Source organism: Sphaerodactylus townsendi, linkage group LG01 (assembly GCF_021028975.2).
Source record: "Sphaerodactylus townsendi isolate TG3544 linkage group LG01, MPM_Stown_v2.3, whole genome shotgun sequence".
In the NCBI taxonomy this organism is placed as follows: Eukaryota; Metazoa; Chordata; class Lepidosauria; order Squamata; family Sphaerodactylidae; genus Sphaerodactylus; species Sphaerodactylus townsendi.
This window is the reverse complement of record NC_059425.1, coordinates 122,341,033-122,361,499: the sequence shown is the minus strand read 5'-3', so window position 1 is coordinate 122,361,499 and position 20,467 is coordinate 122,341,033. Positions and strand designations below refer to the sequence as shown.

Sequence of the window (20,467 nt, the reverse complement as noted above, 5' to 3'; positions counted from 1 at the left end):
CTCTCATATGAAATGAATTAGCTGGGAAGCATATGTGGAATTACAGCAATTTATGCGGAAAGATTAATGGCTATAGGTTACAGGCTCAGTATTTTATGGGAAGAAAGACTGGCAAAGAAGTAAAGCAACGCTGCTCAGAATGCTTTGGAATTGAATCTACTTGGAACTAGGATGCTTGCTAATTGAACAGACTACAAATCTTTTCAAAAAGGAGAGTTTCCACAGTGCTATAATTTAATATTTCAGGAATAAGACAATTTTAATAATTGCTTTGTAGAAGTTTTATCTTGTACTCAATAAACCTTCTGCAATGTACTCCCTTGAGGGCTATGCACGCTGGCTTTGTACAAGAGACAAACCCAGATTTCTGACCATCACTTTTTTCTATAGACAAAATTCCTGATTTTTCATAAATGGATTGGTATGTGATTGTGATGCGTGCTCATCGTAAAATTTCAGTTCTTACAGTGAGGTTTATAGTGGCACTATTGATGAGATTCAGTGCTATGTTGAACCTGAAAACCTGTGGGGTGAATTACCTGTGAATTACCTGAACACCTGTGGCTGGCTCAAGGTCCTCCAAAGAGCTTCATGATGAAGTGAGGAGTTGGAACTCTGGCCTTCCCCAGCTCATTTACCAGTGAAATATTAGATCTATGCTGTGCATTTTATTACTTTTTGGTGCCAAGGTTTCAAAAAACAAACTCTGAAGATAGGACTTAGAGTATCTGACAAAGGCATTTCAATACAGAGTATTTGTTCCTGAATTGATGTTGAAGAGTTTTTTTCCCTGCTTCCTCTTGGGTGTCCCCCTTTTGCCACATAGGAGGCCTGTGGCAAGAACAAGGACGTTCTTGTATGTCGGTACAAGGAAGTTTGCACATCGGGGTTCAGTTGCTAGCGCGCCGTAATCAGCCAACATGTGGAAAATCCTGTTGCCACTATGCTGAACTGGCAGCTGCATTAGCTGCAGGAAAACCACACAACCTGGTGCCCTGTGGAAAACACCAGAATAGGCTCAAGTACATGAAAGTCATTCCACCGTAAAAAGACTGTGGATTCTTATTTTGTTTTGAATTTTACCCCCCTCCCCTCCAAAACCCCCACTAAGCATTTAGTCACACAGGCCAGAACTCACAATCTAGACTTAACAAGTCACTGATTTCAGTACAAGGTGGTCTGGAAACCTTCCTGATTCATCACAGGACGCTCATCACTAAAGACATCAAGGCAGACTGGTGTTAATTTCTTGCAGGCTCCCAAGTTCCAGTTAATTATGATGCTGAATGAATTGATGATCAATGCTTTTTCACCATTGTTTTAAAAGCTGAAGTCCCTTTCATGAATACAAATGTACAGATTACTTGAAACAGTACTTTTGAATACATATTCAGGTGATATTGGAAAACATAGGGAAATCCAAATTTTTAGTTCTCACAATGTATGAATATCCAGCAAAAATTATGACCAATTTCTAGCTTCCTCATGCTCAGGAGAAAACACTGTTACTTACATTTATATTTATGTTAATAAAAATGTGATTATACATCTATATTTATAGTTGAGAGTGAATATGAATTAGGTGCTCACCTTACATTTCCCTTTTATGGTGCAAGGCAAAATGGATGAAATTTACAAGATCTCTTCAACAGAGAGAGTCCAGCAGGTAGAAAAAGAGCTAGCAATACAGCTGACTGAACTGAAGACAGAAATAGAGGAGAACGGGGTTCTGCACGGAACACCAAACAAGTCTTATAGGTAAAGATGATCGTATTCATCAAGGGAGCAAAAGGCTGTAGTCAGTGGAAGTTAATTTCTCTGTTTCAGTGCAACCCACTCCCATAAATTACCTTAGTGTTTATTACAGTTAATTGTGAGAACAAGTTCGGCATTGTTCGATATTTGATCACTATTTCACATAAGTTGATTTACCTGTATAGGTTTGTTTTGTTCGTATAATTCCAAATACTGAGGTCAATCCTGCCAGCTTTCCATTGGCTGAAGCTGATCTGTTAGTACTTTTTCATTCTTCCAGCCTCAACCTGTGAACTTGTCCTCAAATGTCAGCGGCTGTGGGGTGGTGAGAGAACTGTGCGAGTTCATCCTCATTGTATGAGATCAGCAACCTTCAATCTTTTCAGATAAAGAACTTACTTTAAACCCCAACCATTCCATGGAACCATTTTAAAATTTCTATTCAAAAAATCATATTTTTATGTTTACTTATTGAATCTAGATCTGTGTACAGTTTTCCTTTTCTCTCCCCTTCTGCTCTGTCATGCTGTCTTTTCACCTGCTCTCTAGTTTCCAGGTTTCTCATTATTCTGAAAAGTGGTTGTGGTTTTGGTGATATAAACTAGTATAATGAATTGGCCTAGCTGTTGAAGGTCAAAGTGTTGAGACCACAGTTGGCACCAAATCATTTCAATAATTAGAATTTCATCTGAATTTTACATGAATGCAGCACAAACCTTTTCTAAAACTGGTGGTAGATTGCAATTTTTAGTCAAGTATACTGATCTAATAAATGCAGCATTATTTCCATCTTTGCAGTGTGTTAATCTTCTATATGCACAAGAATTGTCTGATTACAGATACAGCCATTTTAATCTGAAGAACCCATAAAACATTTATACACATAGAAGTCAGGACCTTTGCTACAAGTTGAATAGCTAATTAGAGTGAATAGATAGTACAGCAAACTGGACTGTCTGAACATTGAATGAAAATCATACAAAAGGGATTAAAAAGGTTCTAAATGTTTTGTATAAGCTTAACTAAAACAACCATTTGAATAAAGAGATGGAATTATATTGAGTGAGGCTGATCCATACGTGACCCTGCTTCCAGCAAACACTTATGTCTGCTGCTCTGATGGTTCCTTGTAGCTGTGTGACTTGTTCGTCGCAAGGATAACTTGGAATTTTACATATAATCACTTAAACCAAATTGAGGAAGTTTGAAGTTTCCATTTGTGATATCTGGATGACTTAATGTATCAATGAGTGACCATTCTGAGTGACTATGTGCACCAACGCTGAGTTGAACTGTTTATTAGAAGGTCACAATGAAACGTTTCAACTGACTAATATGTTAAATTCTAGATGCCCCACTTATATAATTTGTTGCTAATTCTATGCATGTCTAAAACAGTTTTTTGATCATCTTTCATAGCTCCGTTCCACTCCCAAAAGATATTTATTTTTTCAGAAGAGAAAGAGAGTTTGCACTGAAAAAATGTTTACAGGTAAGTGATGGATACATCCTTGTAAAATATTTCATCAGAACATATTACAACGGATACAGAAACAATTTTCAGATAATGAGGACTATCCTAAGCATGCTTACTAGTGAGCTTTCTAAATAAACATGCTTTGAATATGCCTGACATTACATTTGGGAAGGGGGGGGTCATCTGGGAGGTTTTTGTAGGTTTAGTGGCACACAAATTGAGTGATTCCCACCCACAACACCCAATTGGAGCAAGTGAGAGCATGCTCACCTTTGCTAAGGATCTGTGAGGTAGATGCTTAAGTGTTCTATTGCTGTTCATATGGGAGCTGGTAGATATGGGGAGTGGAAGTTTCCAAAGATGGTCAGTGATAGGAAAGAGTGCTCACTGCTTATCTGTCCCATCCTGTTTTCTTCACTTTGTCTTGTGCAATAATAGATCAGTGAAGAACAAAACTGCACCCCCATTTGGGTTTTTGGAGGAGGAGAAAATGCATTTGACAAAGCCTTGGTTGCAGGGAAATGATGTAGTGCAGCTGTCTCTGTCAGCCCCATCTGTTTATGCAGTCCTTTTTAAACCCTGCATAGGGCAGTGATAGTTATCATACTCCACAAGTTTTTCCACTTTCTCAGACAGCCAGTAGAAACTATTGCCAGCACTGATTGTTCTCTGTGTTGGTCCCAAGGATAGGCTGGGCATTCCACCTGTGAACTGGCAGCCTAGTACTTTGGTGGGCACCTTGTGAAACCTGGCTGAGGTACCCTTAAGTTTGGGGCAGGAGATATGTAGGCTTCTTGTTCTGAGATTGTCAACATTCGTACCGAGAGTACCTTGCAAGGGCCAGCTCAAGATTTTGTGGCCTTTCTTGGCTGTCATGAGCCCCTCTCAGTTTGTGGTAGCCCCAGCACTTGAAAAATGTCTTGGACTTAATATTTTGCAGTGAGCCTTAGGGGGAAGTCTGGTTTGGGAGTTGGAGGTTCAGCCTGTGCTGTAGTTCGACCACTGTCTACTCAAAGCAACACTGAAGTGGCACTGGCACTCTTCAAGGTCAGGGGGCCAGTTAAAAATGGTCCACCTACAGAGACTCATGGATCCTACAAAATTTCAGAATGTGCTGGTTGATTTTAGGATCCCATTAGACAACTCTTTGAGGGCCATGCACATTTGGATAGCTCCTGGAAGTTATCAACAAGGCCCTTTCTTGCCCTCTCCCACCCTTCAAGTAGACCCCAGCCCCTTGGTTTTCCTGGGAGCTGCATGACCTGAAGAGGGCCAGGAAAGGCTAGAATGGTGCAGCAGAGTGTGAGAAGACCTATGAGGCACCACTGACAACAACAAAGGAATTTTACTTCTCTGCTACCATCGAATACTAATCAGCCTGACTCCTGACAAGACATGTCATGCTTGTGTGGAAAGGCTGAGGACTTGAAGGAAGTGATGGGGTTCACGTAACCCTGGCTGACATGGTTAACAGCAGTGGCATACTGGGCCTAAATGGCACCTGGGGGCATGACAGGCTCCCTGCATCCCCCTGCCTGGCTCCTTGCCCCCCTGCCCCACTTATGGGAGCTAGCAAGGAGGCCAGGGGGGGAGGTAGGGCTCGGTGGCACCTACAGGAAGCAGGCCTGGTATGGCTGGGGGGCTGGACTCAGTGGCGCCTGCTTGGGCTACCCACCATGGAGCCCTGTCCCTCCGTCCTCCCTTCAGGCTGGCTCCTGCCCTCCCCAGGCCCTGGGGAGGGCAGAAGTCAGCTTGCAGGGTGCCACCAAGCCCTGCCTCCCAACCTCCCTGTAGGCGGGCTCCTGGTCTTTGGCCTCTTCCTCTTGTGGGGCCAGGCCAAGGGGTGCCCGGCAGGCCAACGGAAGGCTTCAGTCTGTGGGGGGTGATAGGTGGTGCCCAGGGATACGGGGTTACCCGATGTCCCTCTGGCAGGTACGCCCCTGGTTAAGAGCCTAGGTGTTATATTGGATTCAGCATTATTTCTACAGAAGCAAATTCATTTCGCCCCAAAGATGGATTCCTACCTTGACTCAGCCCTGGCCACCTGGCTCCATGTCATGTTAACTTAATCCATCTTGAGTCTCAATGAGAGAGGTGGACCATAAATAATAAATAGATGGTAACCTCAAGATATTTATTTATTTGGTTCCCTTTCCCAACATTCGGGGCTCAGGCCGGCTTTCAATAGAATTCACAACAATTGAACAATATATCTAACATATAATTCCCAATTAACAAAACTCAATGGCATCTAAAACAACAAGGGAGACCTATCGGGGGGAAAGAATATAATAGGAAAAAACCTAAAACAATAATACCATAATAAAAAAGAAAAGAGGGGAGAGGGGGAGAGAGGCAGTAGGAGGAAAACTATCACAGTTCTCACCAAAGACCTGACAGTCTTGAACCAGGCCTGGCAGAATTGCATCAGGTACTGCAGGATCCAGGTTTTACTTGAAAAAGAGTTACTCCGTGTCAGGGCAGAGCTGAGAAATGTCTGGTCCAGGTTGAGGTCAGCCAGAAGATTTTTGGGCCAGGGACCACCAGTAAATTGTCACCTGATGAGGAAAGTGTTCTTTGGGGGTGTATTGGAAGAGGCCGTTCCACAGATGCAAGGGTCCCAGACCATTAAGGGCTTCAAATGTCACCAGAATTTTGAACTTGATTCAGTACTAGAATATTATAATGCGCTTTACAAGCATTTGCCCTTGAAGTTGTCTTGGAAACTCCAATCAGTACAGAAAGGTGCAGCTGTTTTACTATCAGTCTTGAGGTCATACCCATTCTGCAGTCAGTCAGTTGGCTACCTATCAGCTAGTAGATTCAATGCAAGGTTGTGATTATTACCTACAATGCCCATCATGGCCTTGGATGCACCTATGTACAGGAACCACTGTGTTTTACACTTGGAAATCTTTGTTGCATCTCAGAGAGAAAGCCAGGCTAGAAATAATTAATTAATGGTGATTACAGAACCAATTGTGCAATTTATACTCTCTGTCATAAGAATGGAGGATGGAGAACATTAACTGTAATAATCCCATATCATGCTTCAACAAGTTCCAGAAAAGAAAAGAGCAGGATGAATCTCACTTTCTGAGCTCTTAGCCTATAAATATGGGGGGGGGGGGGGGGGTTATACAGAGCCTGTGATGTCCAACTGCTCGATCAAAGGTGTCCTAAAAAAAACTCAGTTTCACTTCAAACTCTCAATGTCTGTTCTTTATAGGTAGCAGGTGCAAAACCACTTGTAATTCAAGCTGATGTCCTGCAGAGAGAGCTAGAGAGCTGTCTGAAAAGAGAATATACTTCTGCAAGCTTACCTTTGTTATTGCATCAGGTAATTTTGTTATCTTCATGTGAATTGAAGACCCATTTAGAATTTTTCAACATGAATGTTCTAAGATGGGTGAACATTATAGCTACTTATACCTTAAATAAGACTCCATACAGAAACTATCATGGCCTTAACTGCATATATAGAAAATGATACATGTTTTGTATTGGAACCTTTCTGCATAACTGTGTGTGTCACAAATACATTCGCACAAGTCAGTGTCTAAATCCCCCCAAATAATCCTATCAGTGAAGCAAATGGATGTGTAACATATAGCAAAGTGACTATCCTGTCTTAAAATAATTGTTTGCTAATTGTCAGGAAATTGGTTTAGAAGCAAATAAAGGGGATTCTCTCTATAATGGTCTGTTTACTGCTGGGCGGAGTTTGAAATCAGTGTTCTGCCAGTGATTGGGAATGGCAGAAAAGGAGCCGTGTGGAATTTTGGCAGAGAGCCAGAGAAAGAGAATGAAAGCTGGGAATTGTGTATGGGTTTCATTAAAAATAAGACCAGATTCCAAATTGTTGCTTAAGTGTGCCATGGGAGTCTATTTGCTGGTACTATACATATTTAAAGAAGATATTACAAGGAGATAAATAGTATTATGTTTCCTTGTTTGTGGACATTTCCTGCATCAGAGAAGTGGAAATGTCTAAAAATACCTGGACTCAGTATGGGGAAGGGAAGGGGAAGGGAAGCAGCGCAGATGTTTTGCACATTAAAATGGTGGTTGCAAATGCTGTTCAGCATCGAAATAGTACAGCAAAAACATTCTAAATAACTCCTTAGACTTATTTTAAAGCTTGTGCAACTCCAGTAGAATTAACTGGGTTTTGTTTGTTTTTTTGTCTTTGAACAAGTGAATTTCAATGCTTCTGATTCTGAAAAGCAATCTGCTATCATGCATTAAGAAAGTGGGAGGAGCTGTCTGGGAAAAATAAATCTAACAACTGTTGATGCTCACAAAAAGTGTCATGGTTGTTGACCGTGGATTCTTAAAAAATTAAATAGAATAAAATCAAAATTTCCTTAAATACAACGTTTTTGAATGATTTTACTGCTAAATATAAGCTTTACAGTCGCTAAAACAGAAGATTGCAGAGCCTTCATGGAATATATTAAAATGTTGTAAAATAGTATGGAGTAAGAGGAGGTACTAATTAACATCACACACGTTGAGCTCAATGGGACTTACTCCATAGTACATGTGCTCATGATTGCAACCTGAGGCTGAAATCCCAAGAACACGTTTCTGGGCATAAGTACCATTCAGAATAATGGGCACCATTGAATGTAATGGGACTTACTTCTGGAAGACCTACTTATGATTGTCTCTAAACCGTGTAACCCTTTTTATCACAACAAATTCATGGAGGATAGGTCCATCAATGACTGTTAGGAGCAATAAATGGTGTTCAGAGACTCCAAATGCTGATGATGGGACACAATTTGGAGTAGATTTGGTGTCAGTGCCATGCTTGTAGGACTTTTGAAGGTATCTGGTTACCTGTGGTGTGAAACTGTTGTTGTTCTTGATTATATTATTTGGTTTCCACTTTTTTGAGTATTAAGTGAAATATTTTGCAGTTGGAAAAATACAGTGGTAGTGCAATCTTTGGAAAGCCTTGCAGACTGTGTGTAACAAATAGGAAATAAATACATATTGGTCCCATATAAAAGCCATCAGTATCAAAGTACTATCCAAAATGGGGAGATCTGAAATAATCTTCCTGTTTCTGGTGGGTTTTCCGGGCTGTGTGGCCGTGGTCTGGTGGATCTTGTTCCTAATGTTTCGCCTGCATCTGTGGCTGGCATCTTCAGAGGTGTATCACAGAGAGAAGTCTTACACACTGTGTCTGGACACTGTGTAACAGACCTCTCTGTGATTAATATTAATTAATTAATTAATAAACAACAATAATAATAATAATAATAATAATAATAATAATAATAATAATAATAATAATAATAATAATAATAATAATAATAATAATAATAATAATAATAATAATAATAATAATAATAATGGTAATAATGTTAAATCAGACCATGCTATGATAGTTGGGGCAAAACATCAGTTGGTTGCATAGAATTTTTGTCATTTTAAAATAAATTTATTGAGAGTAAGGTATGAGTAAATGACTTGCTTTTCTTGCATATGTTACGTTACCTTGTTAGTACCCAGTGTGGGAGCAATTCCACAGTTTTAATATGTAGCTTTTTATAAAGTTTTTTACAGACAGAATCACCCAATTGGTGCAAAGCAAATATTTATACATGCTTAGATGGAAAAGATTTTGTCAGCACAGCAGTGTAATTGAGCAACTATATCCTTTCTACCAGGTATGTTATTTATTTATTTATTTATTTATTTATTTATTTATTTATTTATTTATTTATTTATTTGATTTTTTAAAATCACTGCTCATTCTAAGGGTCTCATGGCAATTTGAACCCTTGGAAAAATGGCTGTTTTGGAAGATGGACTCTGTGACATTATATCCAGCTGAGGCCTTTCCCTGCCACAAACACTATCTTCCTCAGACTCCATCTCAAGATTTCCTGGAATTTTCCTACAAGGAGCTGGTAATCCTAGACCTGGGCCCAATAAGACTTCCTTCAAAAGCCAAAATCAGGCCTGGAAAGAACCCTGCCCTCTCCCCCTGCCTTTTTATTCACAGAAATCCAGCTTTGAATTCTGTGGTTGCCTAGTGTAACGGGGACACTTATACTCAAGGCAAGGGAGAGATATGTTAACCCACCACTAGCCACCAATTGTTACGGGACGTGTGGCCTACAATCAAGGCTCCCACTAAACCAGGGGTAGGGAACCTGCGGCTCTCCAGATGTTCAGGAACTACAATTCCCATCAGCCCCTACCAGCATGGCCAATTGGCCATGCTGGTGATGGTCCCTGACATCGAGAGAAACACCCTGCACCAGGGGGTAGGGAACCTGCTTGCGGCTCTCAATTTCAGGAACTACAATTTCCCATCCCAGCCCTACCAGCATGGCCAATTGGCCATGCTGGTGAGAAACTGATAAGGTAATTCCCTGTTTATCTAAAACATAAGTTCTACATAAACTGACCAGTGGGGTTTCCTTTGCCGCCCAAAATATCCCAGGCTAGTGTTCAGGGATCTTCTTTTTTACTCTGCTGCCACCATTAAAGGGAAGGAACTAGGAATCCCAAAACTGCTGCTGGCTGCCAAATATAATAAGGGATCCCACCTCACATTCGCTCTTGGTCTGAGGGAAATGTTCTTCAGAGTCCCATATACAAAAAATGGAGGGAACTCAAAATTGGCTGGGATTCTAGTCTCTCAGACAGGCACTCTTCCACCTCTCACACACAAAAGCAGGCTGGCACGAGGGTAACTTGAACACAGTGAATTAAATTTATTTTACAAAAAAACAAAAGAAAGGTTTCTTAAACTGGTTCAGAGAGGTACTAACACTTGATGGTTTCAGAGAGGTTCTTTTCACTTAAAAGTTACAGAGCGTCATATGTTACTTAGGTTTCACACACACACACACACACACACACCTGCATGCATGCGCCTTGCGCCGCATGCGCCGCATACACTGCATACATACGCTTGCATACTTGTACATACGCTTACGCATACATACGCCATGCGCATGAGTATCTCTTCAGGAACAATTTTGGCTTTCATACACTTTGCTTTTCCTCACAGACAGACACTAGTCCTTTCTGATCCACAACCCACTGAATACACACACACACAGTCTATGCCCTGTGAGATTCTGGCATGCAAAGCCTCCCTCTCTCACACTACTCCCAAACTGGCCTCACTGCCTCTGGATTGGGCTTTTCCCAGAGTGGTGTTGTACAGGGGCAGGACAGACTCCTAGGTCTGGTCAGTGTCTACTGACAAGCCTCTGGCCGGCGCTTCGCTCTGCACCAAAAAGCCAGGGCCTTCCTTCCTCTCACAAGCTTCCTTTGCTTGAGGAGAGTCACTAGAATCCTGTCAAGCTATCTGAGCTTTGGACCAGAATTCCTTTTCACCAAGAGACAGAAGCGGAGAGAGCTTCACCTCCACATGACTCTGCTCTCAACTGAACATGAGCTGTTCTCTTCAGAACTCCAAACAAAGAACTGTCTGACAGGCTCTCTCTGTCTCTTCTTGTTTTATCTAGCAGCGTTTTAGCACCCCCTTTCATTGGCCATGGGCAACAGCGGCTTCCATCGACCAATCACCTTGCTTTTATTTAAATTAGGGCCTGCTGTCTTACTTTTACTGTCCTCCAGGCTTCTTTAAGCAGGCCTGCTTCACACCAGCCCTTCAGGGTGGGGCAAGCCTATTACATTTGTCCCCTGTCCCTAAAACATTGTGGATTACGAGGTTGCAAGCCTCGTTGCAGCAATGGGTGTGAATAAGAGCTTACACATTTTAACCAATTCTAAACATTTTTCACAAAACTTCACTTTTTAAATACCATTCAGTTCTTACCTTATAATACACTTACCATATAAATTCTTACCATTTACCACTGTGGCATAAAGCTACGAATTCTCCTTTAATCATTTTCCAGGTTTTTTAATGGATTCTTTTTCGATTTTACATTGTTCTGCACACTAAGGGCCCTTTTTGGGTTTATAGAAAGCTCTGTCTTCTAGTCACCAGATTTAAGTATCAAAAGGACCATGAGCAGATCTACTCAGAAAACAGATCTTTCTTGCTCTGTCTTCTCCCTGAAGCCCATTTTTCTCCTTATAAATACTGCTCCTGGGGATTAGCAGAAACTTGGGAACATCATGAGGTACAGTATAAGGCACTGACAATGGGATATAGACCATGACAGCAGTCATCTGTTTCAGCTGTTGAGAAGTTATCAGCAGGTAGTAGTCTTTAAGGATTCTAGATAGTACATTGATGCTAACTATAGCCTATGAAGTTAGCTCAGAAGACTTTAAAAACAAAATGCCTTTGCAGTGACTTTTTAATGCTTAGATTTTATTTTGAGGACAACACGAGACTGTAAATGTCTCACTCCTACTTTTGATTTCTCACCTCAAGGGAAAGGCTACCTTTCTGCATTTCTAGCTAACAAATAAGCAGAAAATAACACATCTTCTCTATCTGTTCCACCCTCTCCATAGAAACAGGTGGCTCACATTATGCAGGAATACAATGATGCAGTTCAAAGGGCGACAAGACTGTCAAAGGCACGAGAGAATTTCCTTTCAGGACAGGAAAATCCCACAAGTTTAGTGACTGAAGAAGATCTAGCTATTTACATACAATGGCTAATATGTCATCTGCACTCACTTAAGGCCATCCACAACTACCTTCAGGTAAGAAAATTGACTGTGAAAAATAATTACAGAACCTTTGAGCCACATTTCACATTATTAACCTTTGGAATCTCTAATCACAGCTGCAAAGGGCAGGACAAACATGTATCCCAGTTCAAGACTTTTGCCGATAATGGTGGGAGAAGGAAGGACTGGGACCTTTTCATTATTGTAACAAAACCCTGTTCAGAATTTTAGAAAATGAGAATGCTAACGGGATACCTTGGAACACAGTTCTTCCCTGCTTGTCATAAGTCAGGCACAGGATAATCAGAAAAGGCTGAGACTGATCCTGATCCAGAACTGGATAGTACTGGAAAAAGGAAGTGAAGCACCTGAAAATCTTTCCAACCCAATCACATGCTTAAATGCATGAAACACATAGTAGTGTTCATTGCGGGACATTGGAGAGTTCTGCGAGGCCTGCAAAACTGAGCTGTTCCACCAGGCTGGCGGGGGGGGGGGGGGCTGGCCGATGACCTGAGCCCTTCCTGATGGCCATATACCATCAGTTTCTCTTTGGCTGTCTGCCGGTCCCCTCCCAGGGTTAGAACTGGATGCCATCCACCAAATTGTGGGTGAGTTGTATCGCTGCTACTGTTTTTATTGATTTATATATTTTAATGATATTCAATGTTTTTGTATTTTGGTATTTATTGTCTGTACATCACTCTGAGCCCTTTGGGAGAGAGCAGTTTATTAAGTCGAAATAATGATGATGATGATGATGATGATGATGATGATGATGATGATGATGATGATGATGATGATGATGATGATGATGATGATGATGATGATGATGATGATAGGCATTTGAAACATCTTCGAATTGACAAAATTAACATCTGTCAAATTCAGAAGGCAACCCTGCTGGGATCCGCACGAATACTACGCCGATACATTACAACTTCCTAGGCTTCTGGGTGAGGCTCAAATTGTAATGAAGGCCAACAACCAGCTAAAGATCTGGCAGCTGTGAAATCTACAACAACAACAACAACAACAACAACAACAACAACAATAATAATAATAATAGTAGTAGTAGTAGTAATAATAATAATAATAATAACAACAACAACAACAACAACAACAACAACAACAACAACAACAACAACAACAACAACAACAACAATAATAATAATAATAATAATAATATGTGTGTATATATATGTATGTATGTATGTACACAACAAAGCACTGCAATGGCCCAATTTCTGGAGAAAATCAAAGGACAAAGTTGGACCATGAAAGAAAAGACCTGGCATGTGGTTAACAACTGAGGTACCTTTCTGAAAAAGGAAGCGGAATCCCTGGATTTTGAAGTTGCTCCAAGAGGCAAGCCATTAGAACAAATTCGATCAAGGCCAAATTCAAAAAAAATCCCTCGGACTGCATGCAAAATGCAGATTGTGCAAAGAAGCTGATGAAACTGTAGATCATGTCCTCAGCTGCTGCACAAAGATTGCCCAGACTGAGTACAGAGACACAACTCAGTGGCCAAGATGATCCATTGGAATTTATGCAAGAATTACAACATAAGAACAGCTAAGAACTGGTGGGAACATTGTCCAGAGAAAGTAATGGAAAATGAGAAGGTCAAGATCCTGTGGGACTTTCGAATCCAAATGGACAAAGTGTTGAAACACAATACACCAGACATCACCGTGATCGAGGACAAGAAAGTGAGCATCATTGACATAGCAGTCCCCGGTGACAGCAGGGTCATTGAAAAAGAACACGAGAAGGTCACTAGATACCACGATTTGAAAATTGAGCTTCAGCGTCTATGGCACAAACCAGCTGAGATTGTCCCAGTGGTAATCGACATGCTGGACGCCATCCCGAAAACACTAGGGCAGCACTTGAAACATCTTCAAATTGACAAAATTCACATTGGTCAAATTCAGAAGGCAGCCCTGCTGGGATACGCACGAATACTGCGCCGATACATTACAACTTCCTAGGCCTCTGGGTGAGGCTCGAATTGTAATGAAGGCCAACAACCAGCTAAAGATCTGGCAGCTGTGAAATCTACAACTACAACAACAACAACGATAGATAGATAGATAGATAGATAGATAGATAGATAGATAGATAGATAGATAGATAGATAGATAGATAGATAGATAGATAGATAGATAGATAGATAGATAGATAGATAGATAGATAGATAGATAGATACCATTCTATTAAAGCCCCATCAAAAGTTTCAAATTCCTGTTCCGCTCTTTTCAGTGTGTGGAATGGATCTACAATTTCTTACCTATAATCTAATGGTAACAACAGCAGTATTTTGCGGGATCCAGACACTAGAGCACCAGCAACCAGTACAGCAAGACTGTTCAGGAAAGTTACATCAGCGGCAACCCCTACAATTCCAGACAGATTGGTGCCTTGAACCCCCATCCCCTTGTAAGATAATGTCAGTGTGTGTTATTTGCCACTCCTTTATGAGTGTGTGTCATTCACCACTCCTCCTTTTTGAGGTGTAAATACATAACACTTTCAGTGGTCCATAGCTACTTTAGGTCCTCCTAAATATATCAAGAATGTGAAGCCTACTCCAGACAGTGGCCGGCTGTGGTTTTCTTCTAAGAAACTGTATTAACTGTATTTCTGTGATAGGGATGGCAACTCTAGAGGGTAAATTTCCTGTGAGGGAAAAGTAATGTAAAAACTGTTCCCATGGTTCTTTGGGTGAAGGCCCAAGAGCTGTGTTTCTTTAAAATCTTATTTATTGTATTTGTTCTTCATCTCACTTTCTCATAAAAACAAGATGTGTTTTCACACCTGTAGGTACTGCAGTACTTGCCTGTCACTCACAGGATGGAGGAGGCCATTGGTAGGCATCAAGGCCGTGATGATCAGGATAAAGACAAAGCTTTCAAAAAGCTGGACTCCTTGTCTTCTAATATGCAGTTCTTTATCTCACCCAATGCCGCAACCACAGATGGTAAGAAATAATTATTATATTCACATGCCTTGGAGTTTTTCTACAATGTGGCTATTTTAACACTAATTGTGCAGATGTTTGAGGGGTAAATACCTTCCTTTGAGGTTTGTTCCCTCTATTTGTATTCTACTTGTCTTCCTTCATGGAATTTAAGGAGACTTACATGCAACTCCTAAGGAGGTCTCGTGTCCAACTGGCCACATCCTGATCTGGTAAGCCAGAGGCGTAGCAATGGAGAAAAGCGCCCGGTGCACCGGTGCGTCCTCCGCCCACATCCCACCCAGGAACACCCTCACCATACCCCCACAGGGGCGTGCGCCCATGCTCGTGCTCGTGCACCCCCCGCTCCCTTGGAGCTACGCCTCTGTGGTCAGCTTTAAGAAGGTGAGTTTGTCATGCATCCTCTAACTACACCATGGGCTCAGCTTTTGTTGCAAAGGGAGTGTATTTTCCCAGCACTTAAACTGCACGAATGTAGGCTTAGGGTAATGCATTTATTCCCTCTGCATAACTGTCTAGTTACTTGACTGGAGTGGTTTGAACATTTTGCAGAAGCTCATGGTACATTTCTCACAAGATGTTGCGATTGTAGGGAATGCTCCAGGCCTCCTTAAATGGCCAAGACCAGAAAGAGGGGAGTGCATGTGAAATGAAAAGGGGGAGAAGATCTCTACTGGGGGGGGAGGACCTGGGATCTTGGGCTGATCTGACCCACTGAGACACCTAACATGAAATGAGAGACAGTGCTTCTGATCAGAGTGGAGAGGATTCCTTTCAAACCAGGGGCCTCAAAATATTCTCTCATATTGTGCTTCCAGACTCATTCTCACTTTGATGCACTTTTTTGGCCTCTTGACTTCAGTGTGCCATCTATTAGCAATGGACAAATGCCTTCATGTCAAACTCTCCCTGAATGCACGAAGTTGACCTATCAGGGAGAAGGCTTCTAGCCTTTCTCTTCTTGTATAAGCTCAGACAGGCAAGCAGTTCTAGTTCAAACAGTAAAATGCTACTGCTGTCTTCTGCTTTAAAAGAAACAATAGTTACTGTCACATATCATCTGAGCACTCTGAATCTAATTTGTTTTGATAGGTTGAATACTTATATAACCTTTGCTGTTGACTATATATTCTTCAAAAAAGTCCTTAAGTACTTTCATACAGCTGAAATTTGAAATATCTCAGCACAACAGAGTGAAGATCTGGACTCATGCTTTCTGATACCGAATCCAGTGCTCTCGTTGCTGTGGCAACAGTCAGCATTAGATTCTGAATGTGTTAGTTGTGATCATTTGAACAGGGATTGTGAGCCGATAAGATGTCCACATATTAGAAGACAAGATGTTCTACAGATCATTTGGAGAAGTCTAGAATTATATAAAGATTTGTTTTCAGAGGATTGTCCAATAATTTTGGATACTTGAGATGTTTGTTTGCAGAATTTCCTTTAAACACTACCCAATATTATATCTACATATCTGATAGTTACATGGGGGGCTTCATCTGCAGATACTTATATCTACTGATTGAGCCCACATGGAAAGAAGTGCGATTCTTCGTTAAACTTGGAGGATCCCCTACTGCAAGGCTGCAGAAAAATCTCAACCCTCTAATGAAAAGGTGTGTGGGGTTTAATGAATCCCAAAATGCAATGCTGCTGAAGTGTGGGAGGAAAAGAGGATTTGAAAAGCAGCACTGAAGAGCCCCGTACTGAGAGTTCAGACAACCACCATCACCACCACCTCTGCTTCTGTCCACAGTCTGACCAGTTAGAAACTGACAGGGAGGTTTTAAAAGGGTAGCGTAGCCATCCATTACAGAGGCTGGGGTGAGAATCGTCTCTCCCACTTGCAAAGCCCTGTTGTTGCTGGCTCAGCTGACTCTTTTAAAACATTCCAACGGGCAATTACAGAGCCTTACTAGAGGGGGAGAAGGATCATCGGTAGCTGACAGCTCAGCTGTCCCTTTGAAAACTTTCCCATTGGCTTCTAACTGGCCAGACTGTGAGGAGAAGCAGCACCTGGGGGTGGGGGTGGGGATTCTTTAGGAGAAGAAATAGAGAAAGGGAAGATTGACAGAGAAGGGAAGAAAGGGTAAAAGAGACCTAGGTAGGTTGACAAATCAGGGGAAAGGGAGGCGGGGGTGGGGAAAGAGGGAAGAAAATAGGAGGGTAAGAAAAGGGAAGGAAGCAAGGGGGGAGAGGGATGTACTCTCCGAAGGTTTCTTGTGGGTCCCCACTTGTGAGTTAAATTGGTTATTTGCAGCCATTTTCCCCACTGAGAAATTAAATCTAGATACAACCAGGTTTCAAAAGAATCGGCACCTTTTCATCAAGGTTTCACCCTCCCCTCTGCAGCATGTGTGTGATGAGGACATCACACTTTCAAACAGTCCATCAATTCCTACGATCATGTGATCGAATGTGCAGTCTGCTCAGCGGCTCTTTCTTCCTCGTCCTGATTGGCTGTTGCACTGTGTTGGGGCAGGGATATTTTTAAAACTTTTTTTTTGCGCAGCTACTGCACCACGCGCATATGTAGATAGGATGGTGGCTGTTTTTCATGCTAAGCTATGTTTATGTGCGACTTCGGTATTCTTTTTTTTAAAATATTTTTATTAGAGATTTAAAAGGAATGTTATACAGAGTTCTAGCAAACAACATAGAATGCCAAGTACACAATATTTTCTATATTGGTCCAAGGTCTTAAGGCTCTGTTGTTTGGGAAAAGGAACATAAGAACATAAGAACATAAGAACAAGCCAGCTGGATCAGACCAAAGTCCATCTAGTCCAGCTCTCTGCTACTCGCAGTGGCCCACCAGGTGCCTTTGGGAGCTCACATGTAGGATGTGAACGCAATGGCCTTCTGCGGCTGTTGCTCCCGATCACCTGGTCTGCTAAGGCATTTGCAATCTCAGATCAAGGAGGATCAAGATTGGTAGCCATAAATCGACTTCTCCTCCATCAATCTGTCCAAGCCCCTTTTAAAGCTATCCAGGTTAGTGGCCATCACCACCTCCTGTGGCAGCATATTCCAAACACCAATCACACGTTGCGTGAAGAAGTGTTTCCTTTTATTAGTCCTAATTCTTCCCCCCAGCATTTTCAATGGATGCCCCCTGGTTCTAGTATTGTGAGAAAGAGAGAAAAAATTCTCTCTGTCAACATTTTCTACCCCATGCATAATTTTGTAGACTTCAATCATATCCCCCCTCTCCAAACTAAAGAGTCCCAAACGCTGCAGCCTCTCCTCATAGGGAAGATGCTCCAGTCCCTCAGTCATCCTTGTTGCCCTTCTCTGCACTTTTTCTATCTCCTCAATATCCTTTTTGAGATGCGGCGACCAGAACTGGACACAGTACTCTAAGTGCGGTCGCACCACTGCTTTATATAAGGACATGACAATCTTTGCAGTTTTATTATCAATTCCTTTTCTAATGATCCCCAGCATAGAGTTTGCCTTTTTTACAGCTGCCATGCATTGAGTTGACATTCCCATGGAACTATCAACTAAGACGCCTAAATCCCTTTCCTGGTCTGTGACTGATAGCACTGACCCCTGTAGCGTGTATGTGAAGTGTGCATCACTTTACATTTTGCTACATTGAACTGCATTTGCCATTTCTGGGCCCACTCACCTAATTTATCAAGGTCCGCTTGGAGCTCTTTGCAATCCTTTGTGGTTCTCACCACCCTACATAATTTGGTATCATCTGCAAACTTGGCCACCACGCTACCCACCCCTACTTCCAGGTCATTTATGAATAGGTTAAAGAGCACTGGTCCCAAAACGGATCCTTGGGGGGACACCACTCCCGACATCTCTCCATTGTGAGAACTTCCCATTTACACCCACTCTTTGTTTCCTGTTTCTCAACCAGTTTAATCCATAGGAGGACTTCCCCTCTTATTCCTTCATTGCTGAGTTTTCTCAACAGTCTCTGGTGAGGAACTTTGTCAAAAGCCTTTTGGAAATCCAAGTAGACAATGTCCACTGGTTCCCCCTTATCCACATGTCTGTTTACACCCTCAAAGAACTCTAGTAAGTTTGTAAGACAGGATTTGCCTCTGCAAAAGCCATGCTGACTCTTTCTCAGCAGGTCTTGCTTTTCTACATGTTTTATAATTTTATCTTTAATGATAGATTCTACTAATTTACCAGGAACAGATGTCAAACTGACTGGCCTGTAATTTCCCGGGTCCCCCCTAGATCCTTTCTTAAAGATTGGTGTGACAGTGGCCATCTTCCAGTCTTCAGGGATGGAGCCTGATTTCAGGGATAAGTTGCATATTAAAGTGAGAAGATCAGCAATTTCATGCTTGAGCTCTTTAAGAACTCTTGGGTGAATGCAATCTGGGCCAGGGGATTTGGTAACATTTAGTTTATCAATGGCTGCCAGAACTTCTTCCTTGTCTACCACTATCTTCGCTAGTTCCTCGGATTCGCCTCCTAAGAAGCTTGGTTCAGGTGCAGGAATGTTCCTCACCTCCTCTTGGGTGAAGACAGATGCAAAGAATTCATTCAGCTTCTCTGCAATCTTCCTGCCATCTTTTAGCACACCCTTTGTTCCTTTGTCATCTAACGGGCCTACCGCTTCCCTTGCTGGCTTCCTGCTTTTGTTGTACTTGAAGAACTGTTTGTTGCTGGTCTTGATGTTCGCAGCCATGCGTTCCTCATAATCCTTTTTTGCCTCCCTTACAGCTAACTTGTTTCTCTTTTGCCACCATTTGTGTTCCTCTCATATTCTTCATCAGCCAAACTGGACTTCCATTTTCTAAAAGACATTTTATTTTTTCTGATAATTTCCTCAACCTCTCTTGTTAACCATGGTGGCTTTCTTTTGGACTGGGCGCTGCCTTTTCTAACCTGTGGAACACATTCCAGCTGAGCTTTTATTACTGTGTTTTTAAATAACCTCCAAGCATCCTGGACAGTTTTGACTCTCTTGATTTTCCCTTTCAGCTTCCTGCGCACTATCCCCCTCATCTGTGAGAAATTTCCCTTTCTGAAGGCGAATGTAACTACATTAGTAGTTGCCTCTTGTTCGCATGCTGAGATACTGAATCTGACAGCATTGTGGTCGCTGTTCCCTATCGGCTCAACAACATTGACTTCCTGCACCAGGTCCTGGGTCCCACATAGAATTAGATCTAGGATCACCTCTCCCCTGGTTGGTTCCACAACCATCTGCTCTAAGCCACAGTCATTTAGCATATCCAGGAATGCTCTCTCCTTACTATGACCTGAACATGCATTTTTCCAGTTTTAATTTATATTTTATCTTAAACCTTTGTATTTGTATACCTTTTATCTTAAACCTTTGTATTTGTATACCTTTTATCTCAGGTTTTTTATTGTGTTATGATTATTGTTATGCCAAATAAAGGCTTATTATTATTATTATTTTTCCAGTTTATATGCGGATAGTTAAAATCACCCATTACCACTACATTTTTGTTTTTGTTGGCCTCTCTAATTTCTTTTTCCATCTCAGAATCCTCTTGTGCACTTTGGTCAGGGGGACGATAATATATTCCTAATATTAAACTGTCCTTCACACCTGGTATTGATATCCACAGTGATTCTGTAGGGGAACCAGCTCCCCTTGCATTGTCTATTTTATG

The 20,467-nt window shown here is 41.7% G+C and overlaps 1 protein-coding gene across 7 annotated transcripts in view; it reads left to right on the top strand.

The window, feature by feature from the left end:
- LOC125430762 overlaps positions 1–20,467 on the top strand; it is a 107,970-nt gene that overhangs the window by 1,212 nt on the left and 86,291 nt on the right. For 6 of the 7 annotated variants that reach the window (XR_007244223.1, XM_048492987.1, XM_048492977.1 and 3 more), the window contains exons 2-7: positions 1,617–1,758; positions 3,175–3,247; positions 6,462–6,572; positions 8,800–8,913; positions 11,696–11,890; positions 14,687–14,843. Coding sequence is in view for 6 of the 7 variants with exons in the window: in XM_048492987.1 (XP_048348944.1) it covers positions 1,622–1,758; positions 3,175–3,247; positions 6,462–6,572; positions 8,800–8,913; positions 11,696–11,890; positions 14,687–14,843 (787 nt within the window). In the remaining variant the exon portion in view is untranslated. The remainder of the gene's footprint in view (positions 1–1,616; positions 1,759–3,174; positions 3,248–6,461; positions 6,573–8,799; positions 8,914–11,695; positions 11,891–14,686; positions 14,844–20,467) is intronic. The other variant, XM_048492995.1, reaches the window with a different exon arrangement.